A 20,236-nucleotide genomic window follows, 5' to 3' on the forward strand; every position below is an offset into this window, starting at 1 on the left:
TATTAAAGTGAGCTTCCCCATCTCTGCCTTCCCACAGCTGCCCACCCCCTCCCCCTCCTGGTCCCTGGCCTCTTTCCCTAGAGGACTCTGGGGGGAACAGCTGGTGAGTGAGGGGCTCCTCAGGGCCGGATGGGGGCGCCTGGGAGCCGGGCTTGCTGCCACCCCTCAGTCCTGACTCCCAGGCCGGGGCTTGGGGCTGGGGTCGGTGTCTTGCCTGCGCCCCGGCTGGCCAGGCGCCAGGGCCTTGCTCCTTTGCTCCTTTGCTCCTTTGCTCCTTTGCTCCTTTGCTCCGGCCGACGGAAGGGCCTGGACGGGGCCCGTGCATGGTGTCCCCGGGTTCCCCGAGCCCCCCAGCAGCTGCTCCCCCTCCCGGGTCAGGCCGAGGGAGGGCCCGGGAGGCCCGGGAGGCTCGGGTCCCCTCCGTCCCCTCCCCCGCCCGCCCCTCGGCACTGAGGTCACCTCCCTCTGAATCAGGCCTTTGTGGGGGGCGGGGCTGCCCGGCGGCACTTCTGGCGGGAGAAGCCTCGGTTGCAGGGGGCGGGGGCGCGCCCCGACCCGCGTGGCGTCCCCCGCGTGGCATCGGCGCGGCGTGGGGGGCCGCGGCGGGAAGGCCGGGAGCCGGGGCCACCCCGAGGACCCGGGCCGGGGGTGGCCCGGGCGGGGCCGAGCTCGGAGGCTGTGAGTAGGGGCCGGGGGCGGGGGGCGGCGGGGGTGCAGCCCCGGCCAGAGGGGAGCCCCGCGACCCCCGAGGAGGCCCCTGGGGGGCAGTCGGGCTGCCGGTCCCCGAGATCTAGGCGGAAAGCGCAGACCGGGGAGGGGGTGTAGGAGGTGCTCTTGCCCGCGGAGCTCCTGCACTGCCCGAGCCGGCCCTGGCCCTGCCGTCGGAGAGAAGGCCGCCGCCCGAGCTGGCCCGGCCGCCGACCCAGGGCAGAAACCCTGTCCCCACAGTGAGGTTGAGTCACAGTCTGCCTTCACTCCCGGAGCGCAGCCGGGGACACAGACCCTGGCCCCCGCGACAGAGCCGTTGCCTTGGGGCGGCCTGTGGCTCGGAGGGTCCCCCGCCGGGACCAGGAGCTCAGCTCAGCAGCGGGCTCTCAGGGCCCAGGGGGGTCCCCACCCCCCTCCGCACACAGAAAGCCCCTACATAACCCGCAGCCAGTCCCCACGACCTGGCCTCCTGGGTGCATTTTCATTTTTGCTTTTTTTTCTTTAGGAAAAGATCGCCTCCTAAACCATCTTCACGCTCAGTTTGCTTTTTGCTGTGGTGGTTGAGGACACAAAGACTTGGGCCTTCCCCAGCTTTATCATTCTCCCTTTCTGGCCCCTGGACACTGCCGGGTGCACCCCACTGCTCTCCTCACCCTCCCTACTGTGTGGCCCCCACCTCCCCACCCCCCGCTATTCCCTGGAGGTGTCCACGGGGGAGAGATGGCGAGGGGATTGAGGGGAGAGCCAGGGAACCGGGCGGAGGGCGTGCATAATGGGGAGCCCCTGACTAGCAGGAGATGGCATGCTGGGGTGGGATGGAACCCGAGTGGTAGAGGTAACCCGAGGCCTTTTTTTGGTTTTAACCCCTATTTATGTATGTGGGAAGGAGGATATGTCCTGAATTTTTTTCATTTTTTTCCAAGCCTGTCCATTTCTAAAAATATCAAACACGATAATGTCATGAGCAAATGAAGCTATACCCAATACATGTTTTAATGTTGTTAAAATAACAAAGGACTTTAGATTGTTGTGGAGTGTTTAAAAATAAAGTATTACAAGTTTTTCCTTTTCCCGCACTTTTCAGAACCCCCCTTCCCGCTGTCATACACACAAGGGCACGTACACTGGGAAAGAAGTTTCTCTGCCCTTGTAGTTGCCTCTTTCTCCCTCTGGGGTGAAGGCTGGGCTGGCAGCTGGTGGGGAGGGGTTGGGAGGAGGAGCTCCCCCCCACCCCAGCACAAGGTGGGTAGAGCGGCCCTGTCAGGTCCGGGGGTGCCCCCACTGCCCAGACCCCACAGTGAGGAGCCCGGGATGCGGGGTCCCTTATAGGTGAGCAGACGACAGCAGTAGGGAACAGGCGGGACTTCGCATTGTGCCTCTTTGGGGTTGTAATCATGGAAACGTCCATTTACTGAGTTCCTGCAAGACCCTCTACACGCATTATCTCATTTCATCCTCCAACAACCATTTGGGCCAAGTATTCTCATGCACGTTCTACAGGTGAGGAAACAGTTTGTAGAGTCGGGATTCCAACCCAGATCTGTCCCGTTTGCAGAGCTCCAGGGGCCCTGGGACTCTAAGGAGCTTACAGAGTATAAGGAGCTTACAGTTCTCTGTAAACCCGTGTGTGTGCAGAGAGGCCGCGTAGGAAGGGGGAATGGAGGCCTGTCCGCTGTTGTGAACCAGCCATATGCCTCCAGATACTGCACCTCATCCTGGCTGGTGCCCCCCCATAAGGTTGTTAGGAGGATCAGGTGCAGCGGTGCCTGAGAAAGTGCCGCCACACTGCTTGGCACACAGGATACGCTCCGTGTTGGAAGCGTAATTTCCTGCCCTTCCGTTTCCTCGTCTCAAATATAGGTGTTGTTGATCATAGCGTTTAGTTCCCGTTGTGGTTATGAGGATTAAAGAAGACAGCGGCTCAGTCAGTGGAGCGTCTGCCTTCAGCTCAGGTCATGATCCTGGGGTCCTGGGATCGAGCCCCAAGTCAGACTCTGCTTGGCTGGGAGTCTACTTCTCCCTCTCCCTCTCCCTCTATGTGTGCACAGTTTGTTTTTTTTCTCTCTCAAATAAATAAATATTAAAAAAGAAGAAGAAGAAGAAGACAGCATATGTTGTGGAAGAGCCATAAAGCATCATGTGGTGCCGCTCATTCCTCTTTGGTGTCTGGGTGATTTCTGGCTGAGATCTAGGGACCTTTGCACTGGCTCTTTGCTCCGCCTGTAGTGCTCCTCCCTCATTCCAGAATTTCATCTGGACTTCCCTGAGATCTCTGCTTCCTTGTCACCTCTCGGTGCCTTCTGGGGACCTGATGCTTGTTCATTGGTTCACCTGTGTGTTATCTGCCTCCCCCAGTGGAATGGAAGCTTCATAAAGGCAGGGCTCTCTCCGGCTTGTTCATCCCCAAGGCCCGGGGCCTGGCACATGGCAGGAGCCACATGAATGCTTGTGGAAAGCACGGCTGCCATCATCTCCCTCTCTCTCCACAGGCGAGGTGACCTTTCCGGCTGCTAGAGTGAGTGCGCCAGCCTGGGTGAGGAGGCAGAGAGGTGAGGGGCTCTGAGCCTGTGCACGCTGGTGGGGGGCCCGGAGGGCAGGGGTAGGTGGGGGAGGGGTGGGTGGGTGAGCGGAGGATGAGGGGGGTCTTTCAGAGGGCTCCTCTCTTCCTTGGCCTGAAAGCTCTAAGCTCCTTTTGTGGGGGCTTCAGCGGATCAGAGAGGCAAGTAGTCCACGGTGAACTAGGGGCCTCCACCCTTTTATGTTAGGAAGGGTTTTCCATCTTCTGGAAATTTCTACAATATCTGTGTGAAAGAAGGAAACGAATGCTTTCCTCTAGCAGAGAAGTTGAACCTCAGATAGCTGCCGAAGCCTGGTCGGGTACAGCCAGTAGCTGTGACAGTGGTCCAGCGTGGGGGGCATCACAGCGCACAGTACAGGCCACGACCCTGGCTGTGTCGTTCTCGGGCAATGACACACTAGTCGGTTTTGTCATCAATCGGTCTCCTCCAAGCCGGGTTCCCCACCAAGGAGCGGGAGTCTGGGCAGGGACGTGAACACAGAGTCCCTGCCTTCACGGGGTCAACCCTCCCCGACAGGCAGGCACAGAGCCATGCCACCGGGACTGGGAACCCCAAAGAATGCATAGGAAGGAGCGGCCAAGTGGCAGGCAGGGAGGTGTCAGGGGACCTCTGCAGAGGGAACGGGATGCACAAAGAGACCGGGCCCCCGGGTCTCAGGGGAGCAGGGAGCTGGGGGGCAGCCTATCCCCACACCTGGCCAGCATCTGTGTCACCTGCACTAGGGTGAGCGCGGTTGCTGAGATTTATGAAACAATAGCCTCCGTTCTTCAAATGGGAAGAGTGTGTCTGTGGGTCTGTCCTGTGACCAGAAGAGCCTGAGTCAGGCCCTGGATTGTTACAGTATCCATGGCACGTCGGTCACACTGGACTTCAGGAACACTGACAAGTGTCCTGTCTGTCCTCCTCCTCCGCTCACCTCCCCCCCCCCGCCCTGGAGCAGCCTGCCAGGGCTTCTCTCGCTTGTTCCCAGGGCCTGATGTCAGAGGCCATGGACCAGCCCGCCGGGAGTCCCGCAAAGCCAAGGCCGGGAGAGGGTGGTGACGGCGCCACGGAGCCGGGCACCTGCCAGGAACTCCTGCGCCGCCTCCGGGAGCTAGAGGTGGGACACCCCGGGGTGCGGGTGGCGGGACCCACCAGAGGCCCCAGGAGCTTGGATGGGCTCTTCTGACGTGGGGGGGGGCCTTCCTCTCAGCCCACCTCTGCTGGGCTGGAACAGAGCGGAACATTCTCTGACAGAGCTCCTCTGAGAAGCCCTTTCTTTGCTCCGAGCTCTCTGATCCGGGTGGAGGGGTCGGGGGCGACTTGGGACAAGAATCTTGCACAGGGGTCGGGCTGTCCTAATCCCCAAAGGTCTCCCTTCTTCCCCCCTTTTCTCCCCCACTTTCATGCCCTTGCTGGTCTAGGAAAGGCGCGGTCACGGAGGCCACAGGAAGAAGGGTTTAGATGACCCAGGGCTTAGGAGTCGGGGGACAAACATGGATCCCCAAACTAGGCTCTTCGCCATAGTCTCCTCCCCCAGCCTCCTCTGCCCTCCCTGCGGGGAAATAAGGATTACTCCTGGCATCCTCCAGCGTATCCTGGCCACTGTGTCTCCCCAGGCCCTCCATCCTCCCTGACTGAGGTTGGGGTTTACAGAAAACCAGCCATCTCCGCTCTGCCTTTCTGATGCCTTCCATCTGTCTCTGTAGCTACCACCCACCCCACCCCACCCCACCCCACCCTACCCTACCCCCGTGGGGAATCCAGCCAGAGCCAAGAGCTGGGTTAGGGGTGTAGCTAGGAGACGCCCTACCTCCCATTCCCCAAAAGGAATTACCCTGGTGGAAGAATGATCCCACAGCCTCCTTTATCGCCCTCTTTCTCCCTCCTGCAGGCAGAGAACTCGGCACTTGCCCAGGCCAATGAAAACCAGCGGGAGACTTACGAGCGCTGTCTAGATGAGGTCTGTGGGGTCTCTGGGGGGACTGGTGTAGGGGTTACGAGGAAGTGGGGAGGAGCACGGGTGGTCAGTGCTCCAGGCAGGGGCTGGTGGGCTGATAGCTCTGCCTCGGGCCCTCTGTCCCCAGGTTGCCAACCACGTGGTGCAGGCACTGCTAAACCAGAAGGTAAGCAACCATGGGGGACAGTCTCACCCCTGAACCCAGATGCCCTGGGGAGAGGCCCTGAATACAGCAGGGGATGTCCTTCCTGGGGACCCCTGAGCCTACTCACTTAGGGGCTAGAGGAGGGAGCTTGGTGGAAAAGGCCTACGGACCCTCCAACAAGGCTCCTTCTCCCCACCTCGGACAGGTCCATACTGTTCTACCCGGAGGCAGAGGTGGGCTAGGTAAGGCCAGGTCTCTGAGCTGTGGTAACTTTGATTTGGGCTTGAATCCTTCCCTCATCCTGGCCCCAGCTGGTTTCTCCAGATTGTGATGGCCCTGGTAGCAATGTTAATGTTGTGAGCATAAGGTGGCATCTAAATATTTACTCAAGTGCTGTGGGAACTCCTTGACTTATGAGCCACTCTGACCCCCAGGTCTTCCTCTGCCTTATATGGGCCCTTCTTTGATGTGTGGTTTCTAAGAGGCAGGGGGTTGGCTCCAGGGATGGGAAAGATGCCAAAGGGAATAGGATTTACCTCCCACCAGGGGTAAACTTTAGAGAACTTACCATCCCCAGAAAAATGTGACAGCTACAAACAGAGGCAGGCTCAGCTCCCCCTGGAAGGAGGCTGCAGAAGGGCACAACCAGCACTAGTGCCCACTGCTCTGATGAAGGAGACTGTGCTCATACCGCTCGCCCCCTCCCCGCCATCCTCTCCTTGTCTCCCTCCGCCTCCCTGGGTGGCAGGACCTGCGGGAGGAGTGCATCAAGCTGAAGAAGAGGGTGTTTGACCTGGAGCGACAGAACCAGATGCTAAGCGCCCTGTTTCAGCAGAAACTCCAGCTGACGACAGGCTCCCTCCCTCAGGTGGGCACAGGCCATTGTCCCTCCCTCCTCATGCCCCATCAGCATCGTCACCTCCTTTTCTCCTGATACCTGAAGAAGCAGGCGGCAGCCGTCCCCCTCCATCCCCCCTCTGGGTGCTATGGCCATCTGAGAAAGGCTCATCTCAACTGATAGATGTGAGCCTAGATGGGGTGGGGGGAGATTCCCGGAGTGCTCTCAAGCTCGGCTCTCCCCCTCCTCCCCCGTGCTCCTTGCCCCACTGGATGGCATCCCTTCTTGTTGACAGAGAAGGTTCTTGCTTGCTCCTGCCCTGTGTGGGGCGATGGGTGGAGGCTGAAAATGCAGTGATTTCAAGCTCCCAAGGGGCCCCTCTGGCCACTGCACTGCAGCTTCTTGGCCAGGGGCAGGGGCGGGGCTGGGCGTAAGGCGCCCAGTGCTGGGTGTCACAGAGAGGTCAGGAAAGGCACGTCCCCCTGGGTCATTCTGTGTGTGTGTGCACACACAGAGTTGCATTTGCCTGCCCGGTGACGCACAGGCCATGTCCTCAGGTGCTAGTCTTTGATTCTACCCCTGACACCTGCCTCACCCAGGAAATGCAGAGTGCTAGGAGGAGTGAATTCTGAACTCAGTTAAGATGTCACTTGGGCTGGGGTGGCGCCTGGGTGGCTCAGTCGGTTAAAGAGCCGGCTCTTGACCTCGGCCCAAGTCTTAATCTCAGGGTTGTGAATTCAAGCCCTGTGTTGGGCTCCACACTGGGTGTGGATCCTACTTAAAACAACAACAACAAAAAAGACGTGTCGCATGTGGTCACTCTATCAGGAGCTCCGCAGCTGGGGTGAGATATGGGGGTGGGAGGACCAGGACCAGCTCCAGGCCCTGAGGTGAAGATTGGGTTGTGCGGTCAGCCAGCACATCCCTATCCTACCTCCAGCCTCGCCAAGAAGAGAAGCACCTTCTGTGCCTGTCTGATGCCAACCAGGCAGCTCTTGGCCCCTAGACTGTAAGGAGGATGCCCCAGGGCTCACTGGGAAGCCTGGCCCCTGGCAGAGGTGTCTCATCACCCCATGGCTTTTTTGGAGGCTCTGTCCCCAAGGCCAGTGCAGAACTGGGTCTGAATCAGTGGCAGTAACTTTGTGGCTCTTCCCGCCCCAGGCCTGTCCCTGCCACAGAGGTCACCCTGGAACCCCCAGGGGCCTAACCGCACTAGCCAGGCTCACCCTGTCCATACCTTTCTTGGTGACCAGTGATAACAGAGATGTAGATCATCCTTAAATCACTGAAATGAAATCTGGGACATTTTGGGGTTTGGGGCAATAGATTATCTTCCCCAGAGGTAACATGACATGATGGAAAGAGCGTGAACCTTGGCCTCAGATGCACTTGGATTGGGTCCCTAACTTAGCTAATTCTTAGCTGTGTGACCTGGGGCAAATTATTTAACCTTATGAACCCCAGGGGTTTTTTCTTATAAGTGAGGATTAAGGTACCTACGTTGCAGGTTATCGTGAGGATGAAATGAAACAATATATAGCGTTTGGCTCATGGTAGTAATCAATAATTAGCAGCTGTTTATCATTATTAATGTTACATTCAAGTTGTGCTTTGCTAGGATGAAAGCTCCATTGAGCAAATGCTAATTAAGCTCTTACTGAGAGCAGCGCCTTTGCCAACATGTGTATGGAATTGGACAGGGCTGTGGTCTGTGCAGAGCACGTAAACCCTGAGGACTGGACTGCTTGGGGCTTCAGGAGGGTCCCTAGACAGCCAGAGGTTGGGGCAGAGTGACAGCGCTGTCCAGGAGTGCAGAGAGGCCAGCGGAGTGGCCTTAAGGAGGTGACCTGGCCCTCGCTGGATGGGAGATTTAAAAAGGAGAGTTGAGGGGCACCTGGGTGGCTCAGTGGTTGAGCATCTGCCTTTGGCTCAGGTCATGATCCCAGGTCCTGGGATCCCACAGGGAGCCTGCTTCTTCCCCTTCCTATGTCTCTGCCTCTCTCTGTGTGTGTCTCTCATGAACAAATAAATAAAATCTTAAAAAAATAAATAAATAAGAAGTAGAGTTGAAGGTGGGGAGAAGGGATGCCCTGCAGAAGGAACTACAGGGAAGCCTCTGCAGAAGCAAGCCACTCAGCTGGGCCGGCACAAAGGCTGTGTGAAGGAGCAGTGAGTGAGCACCAGAGGTGGCGTCGGGGAAGGACCAGCAGGCCGGGCCCAGACTGCCGGCAGAGGAGTCCAGACTTGTCTCCTTAGGCAGTGGGCAGGGATAGGAGGCTCTGAGCACAAAGACGCTTTAGATGAAAAAGAAAAAAAGAATACTTTCAGCTGCTTTGTTAGATAAGACGTTTGTGAAGCCACCAAACGAGGTCAGGGAGACGAATGCTGAGCAGCATCCAGGCCGGAGGAGGAGTGAGGATCGGGGCCGCCGCTGGCCAGCCAGAGAGGAATCCACAGAGGCAGGAGTGTAAAGCTGACTCATGGCTAGTCGAGATGCCTCGGAGATGGAAAGGACATTCTCAGGGACTGAGAGCGAAGTTGACCTGAGGTTAAACAGCAGTACCTTTGTCATCCTCAGAGACCAGCTGGGGGGGACCGAGATGATAATTCCTGCCATCTCTTTTTTTGGACCCGGTAACAAATGTCTTTCCATTAGTCTCAGCCATCCCTGTGATGCTGGGGTCACAGGCAGTGAGAACAGGAAGGGGCCATTCGAGGCAGGCCTCTCCGTAATCGGGAAGAAAAGTGGTCCTAGAGCTGCCAGGGGCACCCAAATTAGGCTTGCCGCTGCCCTCGGCGCCCCAGGCGCAGTCTTCTTTCTCTAAAGCCCCAGATCGGTCCCATCTCCCTGCCCCCGGGCTCACACTTCTTCATCCTTCCTATGCGCCCTCTCCCAAGGCTCCTCCTCTGACCTAGTCGGGGGACAGTGTGGTGAAGGCTGCACTGTAGGCCAAGACACGTCCCTGAAGGAGCAGACTTGGAAGACGGCCCTTCCCATCGGGAGGGGGTAGAGACCTGGGACAGACGGCCCCTATGCTAACTCTGCCTCTCGCCTGCAGATCCCACTTACGCCACTCCAGCCTCCGTCCGAGCCACCAGCCTCTCCGTCCCTGAGCTCTGCCGAGGGACCGACCACTTCGCTGCCTCTGGGGCACTGTGCTGGGCAGAGAGAGGTAGGACGGCCGGGCACAGTGGCCCGTGGCTTCTCTGGCTACGGAGTCTTGAGTCCGTACCCCGTTGCTATATCCTAAGGAGTCCCAGGGGAGGGGCAGATCCTTCTCCGGGCTGGGCGTGAGCCCTCAGCTGGCAGCCTCACACCCAGAGAAACAGAGTCCCCCTGCCAGTCACTAGCTAGCCTTGCAAGCAGGGTGAGTGAGCGTTAGTAAGATGCGTCCTTAACATTTCCTGAGCTCTCACTCCGTGCCAGACACTGTGCTGAACCCCTGGATTCTCGTTTATATATTTTTTTAAAATAATTTTTGGCGTCTACTTCCAATTGTCTATATACTTACTTCTTCAAGTCTAGAACTAGTATCCGTTTATTCTTTTGCTTCCCTGATTTCATTTATTTTGTGAGGTTAAGCATGATTAGCCATCCCTTTTTGTAGGTGATGCCGTGAAGCTTAGAGGTTAAATAACTTGCCGAAGTCCACCAAGCTAACTGAGCAGTAGACCTAGGACTGGAACCTGCGCAGTCTGGCTGCAGAGCCCATGTCGCTAACCACCGTGCTAGAGGAGCTGGCCCCAGGAGGAGCAGGGCAGAAACAGGGAGAGTGGTCCCAGTTCCCTCCACCGTGGGGAGTAGGGCAGCAGGACAGCTGTCTGACCCGAGAAGGCCTGGGCTTGCTGGCAGCAACTGACTTAGCTCTTGGCCGCATCACGTACCCTTCTTGAGTCTCTGTGTTTTTTCTGGAGCCTAGAAAACGGACAGGCCTCCCTCCCCGGGGCAAACATAGATACCACGTCAGTGGTGTTGGCCCTGCTGACCCAAAGAGTAGTGGGAAGTGGTGGTGGGGGGTGTTGGGATAACCAGGAAGGGAGGTGGGGCGCCCGCCCAACCCCAGGCCCACCAGGAGGAAGAGTGGGGGAACCAGGGCTCGGTGACTTGGAAGCTGAGCTGTCGTATCCGAGAGGCTGTTAATTCCTTTTGGGGACTCAGACAAAAGCAGGCCAGCTGTGTTCTGACACACTCGGTTTGGCCCAGCTCAGGTCCTAGGCCTGCACGTGGGCTCCCCCTCATGTCGTTTCTCCCCCAAGGTGTGTTGGGAGCAGCAGCTGCGGCCAGGAGGCCCAGGACCCCCGGCCGCCCCACCCCCAGCACTGGATGCCCTATCCCCATTCCTTCGAAAGAAGGCCCAGATCCTGGAGGTGCTAAGAGCCCTGGAAGAGACCGACCCCTTGCTTCTTTGCTCACCTGCCACCCCCTGGCGGCCTCCAGGCGAGGGGCCCGGCTCCCCAGAGCCCATCAACGGCGAGCTGTGTGGCCCACCTCAGCCGGAACAGTCATCCTGGGCCCCCTACCTACTACTAGGCCCTGGGGGCCTGGGAGGCCTGCTACACTGGGAACGCCTCTTGGGGGGCCCAGGGGAGGAAGAGGGTGCTGGGCGGCCCTGGGGCCCTAGTAGGGGCTCCTCCCAGACCCAAGGCACTGGCTCTGGGCCACCCTGTGCCCCAGGCAGCAGCTCCTCCTCCTCCTCCGATGAGGCAGGTGACCCCAACGAGGCACCCAGCCCTGACACCCTGCTTGGGGCCCTGGCCCGCAAACAGTTGAACCTGGGCCAGCTCCTTGAGGACACAGAGTCTTACTTACAGGCCTTCTTGGCTGGGGCTGCAGCAGGCCCACTCAGCGGGGACCAGGCCGGTCCCGGGCAGCCATCTTCCCCAGACCAGGGGCCCCCGCAGCTGTCCAAGTCCAAAGGCCTCCCCAAGTCAGCTTGGGGCGGGGGTATCCCAGAGGCCCAGAGGCCGGGCTTTGGTGCTACCTCAGAGGGCCAGGGGCCCCTCCCCTTCCTCAGCATGTTCGTGGGTGCAGGTGATGCCCCCCTGGGCTCGCGGCCTGGCCACCCCTACTCCTCATCTCAGGTGAAAAGCAAGCTCCAAATTGGCCCCCCTTCTCCTGGGGAAGGCCAGGGACCCCTTCTGCCCTCTCCAGCCAGAGGTCTCAAGTTTCTAAAGCTGCCTCCAGCTTCGGAGAAGGTCCCCAGCCCAGGAGGCCCCCAGCTCAGCCCCCAGCTTCCCCGGAACTCCCGAATTCCCTGTCGAAACAGTGGTTCTGATGGCAGCCCGTCCCCACTGCTGGCTCGCAGGGGTCTGGGTGGAGGAGAGCTGTCCCCGGACGGAGCTCAGGGCCTACCCACCAGCCCCTCGCCCTGCTCCACAGCCCTGGACTCCGCGCAACTCAGACCTCCCCAGCCAGCCTTGTCCGCCACGCTGTCCCCGGGACCCGTGGTATCTCCCTGCTACGAGAACATCCTGGACCTTTCCCGGAGCACCTATAGGGGGCCTTCCCCAGAGCCACCTCCATCCCCACTGCAGGTACCCACCTACCCACAATTAACTCTGGAGGTGCCACGGGCCCCTGAGGTCCTCAGAAGTCCCGGAGCTCCCCCCAGCCCCTGCCTACCGGAATCCTGCTCCTATGTGAGTGCCCAGGAGAAGAGTTTGGACAAAGCAGGCCCGGAGTCTCCCCATCCTGGCCGCAGGACCCCCAGCAGCTCATCCAAGAAGCCCAGCCAGGGGGCAGGGCGGCGACCTGGGGATCCTGGCTCTACCCCTCTGCGGGACAGACTGGCAGCCCTGGGGAAACTGAAGACCGGCCCCGAGGGGCCAGAGAAAAATGGAGTGCCAGCCAGGCCTGGCACCGAGAAGGCCCGGGGAGCAGGGAGGTCAGGGGAGAGCACTGGAGAAGTGGCACCCCCCGCCCCCAGGCCTCCCGAAGGGCCAGAAGCCAAGGGGACCCCACGGGGGGCAGTGGCCTTAGGCACAAGCAGCCTGAAGCAGCAAGAACCTGGGCTCCTGGGGGACCCCGGGGCCCGGGTCTACTCCTCTCACTCCATGGGGGCCCGGGTGGACCTGGAGCCTGTCTCCCCGAGGAGCTGCCTCACCAAAGTGGAGCTGGCCAAGAGCCGGCTGGCAGGGGCCCTGTGCCCCCAGGTACCCCGCACCCCTGCCAAAGTGCCAACCTCAGCCCCCAGCCTCGGCAAGCCCAATAAGAGCCCCCATGGCAGCCCTACGAAGCTACCGTCCAAGTCACCCACCAAGGTGGTGCCCCGGCCTGTGGCCCCACCGACCACTAAGGAGCCCCCGAAGCCTGACAAGGGGAAGGGCCCCCCGTGGGCAGACTGTGGCGGCCCTGGGGCCCAGCCTCCGTCCCCCGCACCTGGCCCTGCCGACCCAAGCCAAGGCCCCGAGGGGCGGGCCCCACACTCAGCCATCGAGGAGAAGGTGATGAAGGGCATCGAGGAGAACGTGCTGCGGCTGCAGGGCCAGGAGCGGGCGCCAGGCACCGAGGTCAAGCACCGCAACACCAGCAGCATTGCCAGCTGGTTCGGCCTTAAGAAGAGCAAGCTGCCCGCGCTCAACCGCCGCACAGAGACCACCAAGAGCAAGGAAGGGGCCAGCGGGGGCTCCCCACTCCGGAAGGAGGTCAAGATGGAAGCCCGGAAGCTGGAGGCTGAGAGCCTCAACATCTCCAAGTTGATGGCCAAAGCAGAAGACCTCCGCCGGGCACTGGAGGAGGAGAAGGCCTATCTGAGCAGCCGGGCCCGGCCACGGCCCGGAGGACCGGCACCGGGGCCAAGTGCAGGGCTGGGGCAGGTGCAGGGCCAGCTGGCTGGCATGTACCAGGGCGCGGACACCTTCATGCAGCAGCTGCTCAACAGGTGAGGGCCTGGGACCAGTCAGCCAGCCAGGTCAGCGGGTGCTCGGGAGTGGGGGGGCCCTTTCCCTCCATGGGCACACCTGGGGCTGGCCCTGCTTATCCTGAGAGCCAAGAGGCTAGGAGGTCAAGGAAAGTGCCACCAAAGCATCTGGAGCTTCGTGGCCGGGCCCCGAGGAAAGATGGGGCTTGGAATCGGAAGCCGGGGGTCTGGGCCCCAGCTCGCCTCCTCTCTGGCCGTCTGACATTGCATGTGCTGACACCCAGTTTCTCATTTAAGGAGAATTAACAGGCCACATTTTCCTAAATTGTCTCTAGCATCAGATGAGGCCGTAGTTCAGGGACCACTAGTTCATAACCGTGGGCTGATAAAGGTCTTACTCTGGGATTTCCTATCCTATAGAGCAAGGAGGTGCCCAATGCTGCCTGCCACAGACTCAGCAGTGGAAATGGGGTTCAGAGAAGGGGCGATCCCATCTTGGGGTTGCTCCGTCTGAGCCAGATGAAGCACAATGTCCCTAGGGGTTGGGCACCAGGTGGGGTGTGGCTTGGACAGCAAGGGCGCTTGAGTTCAGCTGGGGCAGGCGGGGTGTGTCACGTGTGGACCAGGAGGTGATGCATCTGCCGTCTGCTAGCAGATGGCGTCGAGAAGTCTCTAGGCTTGACCCTGTGTAGCTTTGGGGAACTTGTCCCATCTCCCCTGCCATTTCTCTGAGGTTTTCCCTAGGTCTCTGCCTTTTCCCAGCATCAGGAGGACTTGATGGGGGGCAGCCACCAGGGATAGGTCCCCTATCCTGGGGGGCAGTGGGTATTGTACTAGGCCCAGCAGCATTGGAGGGAGTGAGGTCAGAAAGTCTGGGTGGACCCAGGCCTCCCCTCACCTTCGTGTGCACTGCTGCCTGTAGGGTGGATGGCAAGGAGCTGCCGCCCAAGAACTGGCGGGAGCCCAAACCCGAGTATGGCGATTTCCAGCCAGTGTCCTCTGACCCCAAGAACCCCTGGCCAGCCTGTGGGCCTCGAAACGGCCTGGTGGGGCCTCTTCAGGGCTGTGGAAAACCTCCTGGAAAGGTAGGTTCTTGGCTGCTAGGTATTGGGCCCAGCTCTGGGGCCCGGCCAGGTCTTGCACCCCTGGAGGGTTCCCCTGCCCTGGGTCGTGGAAGCTGCCAGGTGCACCACGGTCTCTGGGGCCCGGTGGGCTGCAGGCTCTCAGACCCATAGTGTCCTCATGGCAGAGCTTGGGGAGGGGTACGGGTGGGGGCGTGAGGAATGGGTTCTGAGGTCTCCTGTACCCCCACGCAGCCCAACAGCGAGCCAGGAAGGCGGGAAGAGATGCCCTCAGAGGACAGCCTGGCTGAGCCAGTGCCCACCTCACACTTCACAGGTCAGCAGGGTCAGGGACCCAGGATGGGACCTGCCCCTTGCCCCCTGCCCACTTTACCCTGTTCCCATCACCGAAGCAGGTACCAGGCCCTGAGTGCCTCTTGGTGCCAAGCACCAGGTGGGCACCGGGGCTGCACAGAACTAAATCCCTCCCGGCCCTTGGGCACCTGGCCCAAGTCTGGGGGAGTTGGGGGAGGAGTGGTGGGGGATGACAGCCTGCTGGGCCAGGCGGGGCCACGCCCGGGAGCCTGGGCTGGGGCAGGAAGCCGGAGGGAGGCAGAGGGGCTGAACCTGCAGCTTCGCGTCCTTGACTTACCGTCCCCTCCCCTAGCCTGTGGCTCCTTGACTCGCACCCTGGACAGTGGCATTGGGACCTTTCCGCCCCCAGACCACGGCAGCAATGGGACCCCCAGCAAGAATCTTCCCAAGACCAAGCCCCCGCGGCTGGACCCCGGCCCGGGAGTGCCCCCAGCTCGGCCCCCGCCCCTTACCAAAGTCCCCCGGCGCGCCCACACGCTGGAGCGCGAGGTGCCGGGCCTGGAGGAGCTGCTGGTGGGCGGGCGGCACCCCAGCTTGCCGGCCTTCCCCGCGCTGCTCGCCGCGCCCCCGGGCCACCGGGGCCATCAGGCCTGCCCCGACGGTGAGTGTCCGCGCAGGGGGGCGGGCGGCCCGGGAGCCCCACGCGCCACCTCCCGCCTTCCCTTGTCCCCACGCAGATCCCTGTGAAGACCCGGGCCCTCCCGCCCCCGTCCAGCTGGCTAAGAACTGGACCTTCCCCAACGCCAGGGCAGCCGGCAGCTCCGCCGACCCTTTCCTCTGCCCGGCGCGACAACTGGAGGGGCTGCCCAGGACCCCCATGGTGAGCGCAGCCACCGCCTGGGGGGGGGCGGGCCCAGAGGGCAGGAGGGACGACTGGGGCTCCCCCTCAACCCTCACCCCCTCCACCCCCACCTTCCCCCCCAGGCCCTGCGGCCTCCTGAGCTCCCCCCTCCTCCCTCCCCCCCCAGGCCCTGCATCCTCCCAAGCTCCCCCCTCCCCACCCCAGGCCCTGTGGCCTCCTGAGGCCCCCCTCGCCCCCCTCCCCGCCCTGTGGCCTCCTGAGCCCCCCGTCCCCCCCTCCCCGCCCTGTGGCCTCCTGAGCTCCCCCCTGCCCCCCAGGCCCTGCGACCTCCTGAGCTGCCCCCTCCTCCCTCCCCCCCCAGGCCCTGCCCGTCGATCGCAAGCGGAGCCTGGAGCCCACCAGCCGCCCGGCCCCGCCGCCCCAGGGCCCCGCCTTCGGGGGCAGCCGCACGCCCAGCACGTCGGACGTGGGCGAGGACGGGCGAGGGGCCAGCGGGGGTCCCCCGGGCCTGGAGACCTCCGAGTCTCTGAGCGACTCCCTCTACGACTCGCTGTCGTCCTGCGGGAGTCAGGGCTGAGGCTGGGCAGAGACCGCCCGGCTGGGCCGTCCGAGGTGCTGGGCTCCGCCCTCCAGCTGTGCCAGCTGTGCCAGCTCCGCCCGCCCCGCCCGGGCGCTGGAGTCGGGGGCGAAGGGCCGCGCTGCCTTCTCTCCCTGTCTGCCCTGGCCCCCCGCCGTCTGGATGGTGCTGCCCTCCCCCCCCCCCCGCGTCTTTGGGGTCCGTCTGTCTGTCTTTTTGTTGTTTTTTTATATTAAAGCGCCTGGACCAGTCCCCACCCACCCCCATCCCCGCACTGCGGTTAATTTATCTGTCCTTAAGAACTCGGCTGCTCTGCTTCCAGCCTCTGCTTCTGCCCTCTTCCTAATAAAATGTGGAGGCCCCTCCCTGGCCTGGACTCCCGTTTTTGTTTGTTTGTTTGTTTGTTTGTTTTCTGGGGGGAGGACTCGGGGATGGACAGGTGGGTGGAGGCTGCATGGGCACCAGGGCCAGGGACCCCAGGACCTTAGACTTTGCCTTAGGTGCCCTTGTGAGGCAGCCCCACCTTAAAAGGTAACTGGGTGGGGGTGGGGAGGTGGGGCTGCTCAGGCCTGGAATGGCACCCGGGGTTGGGGATGCCCCTTGGGTAGGGCGGAAGGCCGGCAGCCTGGGGGGATGGTGGCCCTGGGCGTGCACTCCAACTCCTGTACACACTGGGCGGGGAGGGGGCAAGTAGGATGTGCAAAGCAAGCTTCGGGGGCTGACATGTAGATAAAGTAGCCTCCTGTTGCCACCTTCTTAGCCCTCCTTAGACATTGGGCTTTTCCCCCAGATCTTTTTGCCCCTATTTCTACCTCAGATCTCAACCAGAAGTTCCTCCCGTGCTCTGAAATTCTTAATTCAGGAAAGAGAGGCCAAGAATGAGGCTGTGCGGAAGGGTCTAGGCTTCCAGGAGTTATTTTGTCCTCCCCACACGGCACAAAGAGGCCACGGGGTGGCTGTGGCCTTCTAAGCCCTCGGATTCCCCATTGGGCGTGGAGCTGCGCATTACCTGAAGGTAAACCAGGGTGCAGCCAGACCGTCATACGCTGGCCGGCCAAGTTGGGTCTGGGAGGCCTTCCTTCCTGCCCAGGTTTCCAGATGTGGGGTGACTTGCCTAGAATGCCCACCTGACCTAGCACTTAGGCTCTCCCCACGACGTATGGTCTGAAGGCCCCCTGGGCAGCATGTACTCGGCACCCCTGGCCTTGGGGCTGGGATTCTGGACAGTTCATCGCGGGGATGGGAGGCCCTGTGGTGAACATGGTCTGCGTTGGCACCACAGGCTTGCAGAGCTGAGGTCGGGGTGCCTGGCAGGGAGTAGAGCTGGGCCCATTCACACCTCGGTGATACCACTGGCTGCCTTCCTTGCTCTGGGCAGCCTAAGGAAGGTGGGGGTCAGGAGGGGGTCAGGGCCTCCCTTTATACTAGTGCCTTGCAGTGGGGTCTCTAGCTGGAATGCTCCAGAGAGCCATAGAAGAACTGCCCCTTAAAATAAATCTCTACTGCACCCCCAGCCTCCTGATCCCTAATGCCCACCAGAGCATCCTCTCAGGGATGAGGACGTCAAGGCTTGGAAACATTCAATGGTTTCCTAAGGCCGAGAAGTGACGGAGCCTGGTGAGAGTGATTCCTTTTCGAGTGTGTAGCTTTGTTTTGTTCTGGAAGGACATTAATCGCCTCCTTCCTTTTTGGCCTGCGGATCACTCCTGATGGGCAAGGCTTGAGAGCACTAGACTGGAAGTCAAGAGTCTTAGCCATTGAGTCTGGTTTTGCAGGAAAGGTGCATCCTTTCTCTGGGCCTTGGTTTTCCTTACCAATGGAGGGAAGATTGGGAGGTTGCACCGGACCTCTCTTGTCCTTAGCTCTCTTCTTCCTTCAGGCTGGCTCTCTCCCTCCCACCAATTTCCCTTGGTTGCATGTCGTGGAAGAAATTGAAAAGACTTAGAGAAGGGTCACATCAGATATCCTGGTTTCCTTTAAATGTCCGAATCCCATTTTCGCACCTGGTCTTCCCCTCCCAGGTCCTATCCCACTGTCCCTTCCACTCTCATGGGCTCAAGTATGATATGATATTGCCAAACTGCTAACCTGCCTCCTGCCACAAGGGCGATTCCCAAGGCTAAGTCCTCCTCACTTTTTATTTCTGGGGTTTCAAGAGCTTTTCTCTGCTGGAACCTTGATGTATTACCTCATTTCCTTGCTAGCACAGAATTGTTCGCCTGCAGGATATTTACCCTATGTCCTTTCCGGGAAAAGAGTTTGGCGAGGTGGCTTTGACTCTGGACTCCACCTCTGACAAGCTGAGACTGAATGGTCCATCATGTTTCTGTCCCCAGGGTCCGGCTCTGTTCTGCAGGGTTTGCAAATGCAAAGTGTCAGGGTACCTGGATGGCTTGGTGGCTAAGCATCAGCCTTTGGCTCAGGTCATGATCCCTGGGTCCTGGGATCGAGTCCCACATTGGGCTCCCAGCAGACTCCAGTCTGCTTCTCCCTCTGCCTGTCTCTCTCTCTCTCTCTCTCTCTCTCTCTCTCTCTCTCATAAATAAAACCTTTTTTTAAAAAATGCAGTGTCACCTTGGGCCCTGGGGCAATGTGGGCCAGCAGCATCAGCCACACCTGGTTCCTTGGGGCTGGCCCTGCCCTACGGACTGCTGGAGCAGGTAGGCGGCTCTCATTCCTAAATACGCTCCCCCCCCACCCCAGCCTGTGTCCTGCTAAGGGGTCGTGGGCCCAGATGAGCCATCTCACAGCCCACAGAACTGTGTGCACCCTCCATCTGAAGTAATTCTGTGAAGGGGGGACATGCCAGTGAGTTCAAGACACTCCTGGGGAGCCAGTTTCTCCTTGTACTTGAAGGAAGGGTTTGACTAAGAGACTATTTGATCTTCACTATGCCAGAATGCTTCACATCTCAAGTTTGCAACATCTGCTTGCAGCATTAAGGTGACCTCACTATTTTCCCCATGAACAATGGGTGACGTTTGCCTCACCATCGTGTACAACCCCTTCTGCTGAATTTTCCAAACAAAGCAAGGCAAAACTGCCAGCCCCCACCCCGCTTAACCCCTCTAAATGGCATCAAGGCATCAGCAAAAGACTGAGAAGGTTTCAGGTTCCACATCACTGGACACCCTGCCTTTTACAGGAAATGTCCTAAAATATTAACAGGTTTTCTCTGGGTTGCCAAGAGTTTTTATTGCTAGATTTTCTACAAATAGTATATTTTGTTTTATTTATCAAAAAAAGGTTTTAAGAAAGAAACAGTCATGCTCTGCAGCTAACTCTAGATATACACACCCATTCTTTAATCCTGTGTGAGTTAATTCAAACATATATTTTTTAAAGACACATGAATTTGAAGTAAATACAGGTGAGCATTTCCCTGATCTTGGGACGGGGATGAACATTTAAAAATCTTTATAATCGGGACACCTGGGTGCTCAGCGGCTAAGCCTCAGACTTCGGTTCAGGGTGTGATCTTGGGATTCGGGATCGAGTCCCACACCAGGCTTCTTGCACAAAGCCTGCTTCTCCCTCTGCCTGTGTCTCTGCCTCTCTCTCTGTGTCTCTCATGAGTAAATAAATAAAATCTTTTTTTAATTAAAAAATAAAATCTTTATAATTATTAAAGACATACAAATTATAAAAGTGCATTTTTTAACTTTTTTAAAGATTTTATTTATTTATTCATGATAGACATAGAGAGAGAGAGAGAGAGAGAGAGGCAGAGACACAGGCAGAGGGAGAAGCAGGCTCCATGCAGGGAGCCCGACGCGGGACTCGATCCCGGGACTCCAGGATCGCGCCCTGGGCCAAAGGCAGGCACTAAACTGCTGAGCCACCCAGGGATCCCCTAAAAGTACATTTTTTTCTTTAAAATCTTCAAAAAAACACGTATTTTCTCTTTTTTAAAAAAAGTAATTGAAAATGAATAGGAAGACGCATCTTTTTTGTACTCCAGCTCCCACCCTCACTCTGCAGACATAGCCCAAGCTGATCGGTAACCTTTGCAAATCATGTTTTAAATGCACGCACAGAGCATGTTTATGTTGACCTTTTACTAAACTATGAGATTATTCCACAGTTCCCAACCAATCTACTTCTTTTAACATTTTTTTTAAAGATTTTATTTATTTATTCATGAGAGACACAGAGAGAAGCAGAGACACAGGCAGAGGGGGAAGCAGGCTCCCTGCGGGGAGCCCGATGTGGGACTTGATGCCAGGACCCCGGGATCACACCCTGAGCCAAAGGCAGATGCTCAACTGCTGAGCCCCCCAGGTGCCCCTCTTTTAGCATTTAACAATATATCTTGGAGATCTTTCCAAAGCCCATGAATTTTCATTACCATA

General features: G+C 59.1%; 1 protein-coding gene across 5 annotated transcripts in view; it reads left to right on the forward strand.

Moving 5' to 3' along the window:
• Positions 1 to 16,260, forward strand: part of NCKAP5L (NCK associated protein 5 like) — a 29,917-nt gene extending 13,657 nt beyond the window's left edge. Inside the window, exons 1-13 of one of the 5 annotated variants that reach the window (XM_025477567.3) lie at positions 564 to 678; positions 3,198 to 3,257; positions 4,228 to 4,386; positions 5,161 to 5,229; positions 5,354 to 5,392; positions 6,120 to 6,239; positions 9,269 to 9,382; positions 10,467 to 13,090; positions 13,992 to 14,154; positions 14,386 to 14,467; positions 14,798 to 15,106; positions 15,183 to 15,325; positions 15,669 to 16,260. In XM_025477567.3, the coding sequence (XP_025333352.1) occupies positions 4,264 to 4,386; positions 5,161 to 5,229; positions 5,354 to 5,392; positions 6,120 to 6,239; positions 9,269 to 9,382; positions 10,467 to 13,090; positions 13,992 to 14,154; positions 14,386 to 14,467; positions 14,798 to 15,106; positions 15,183 to 15,325; positions 15,669 to 15,884 (4,002 nt within the window). In that variant the 5' untranslated portion in view covers positions 564 to 678; positions 3,198 to 3,257; positions 4,228 to 4,263 and the 3' untranslated portion in view covers positions 15,885 to 16,260. Of the gene's footprint in view, positions 1 to 563; positions 679 to 3,197; positions 3,258 to 4,227; positions 4,387 to 5,160; positions 5,230 to 5,353; positions 5,393 to 5,576; positions 5,614 to 6,119; positions 6,240 to 9,268; positions 9,383 to 10,466; positions 13,091 to 13,991; positions 14,155 to 14,385; positions 14,468 to 14,797; positions 15,107 to 15,182; positions 15,326 to 15,668 lie in introns of those variants that run through there. The other 4 variants (XM_049102828.1, XM_025477565.3, XM_025477569.3 and 1 more) reach the window with 4 other exon arrangements.
• The last annotated feature ends 3,976 nt before the right edge of the window (positions 16,261 to 20,236 follow it).

This window comes from Canis lupus, chromosome 27 (assembly GCF_003254725.2).
Source record: "Canis lupus dingo isolate Sandy chromosome 27, ASM325472v2, whole genome shotgun sequence".
In the NCBI taxonomy this organism is placed as follows: domain Eukaryota; kingdom Metazoa; phylum Chordata; class Mammalia; order Carnivora; family Canidae; genus Canis; species Canis lupus.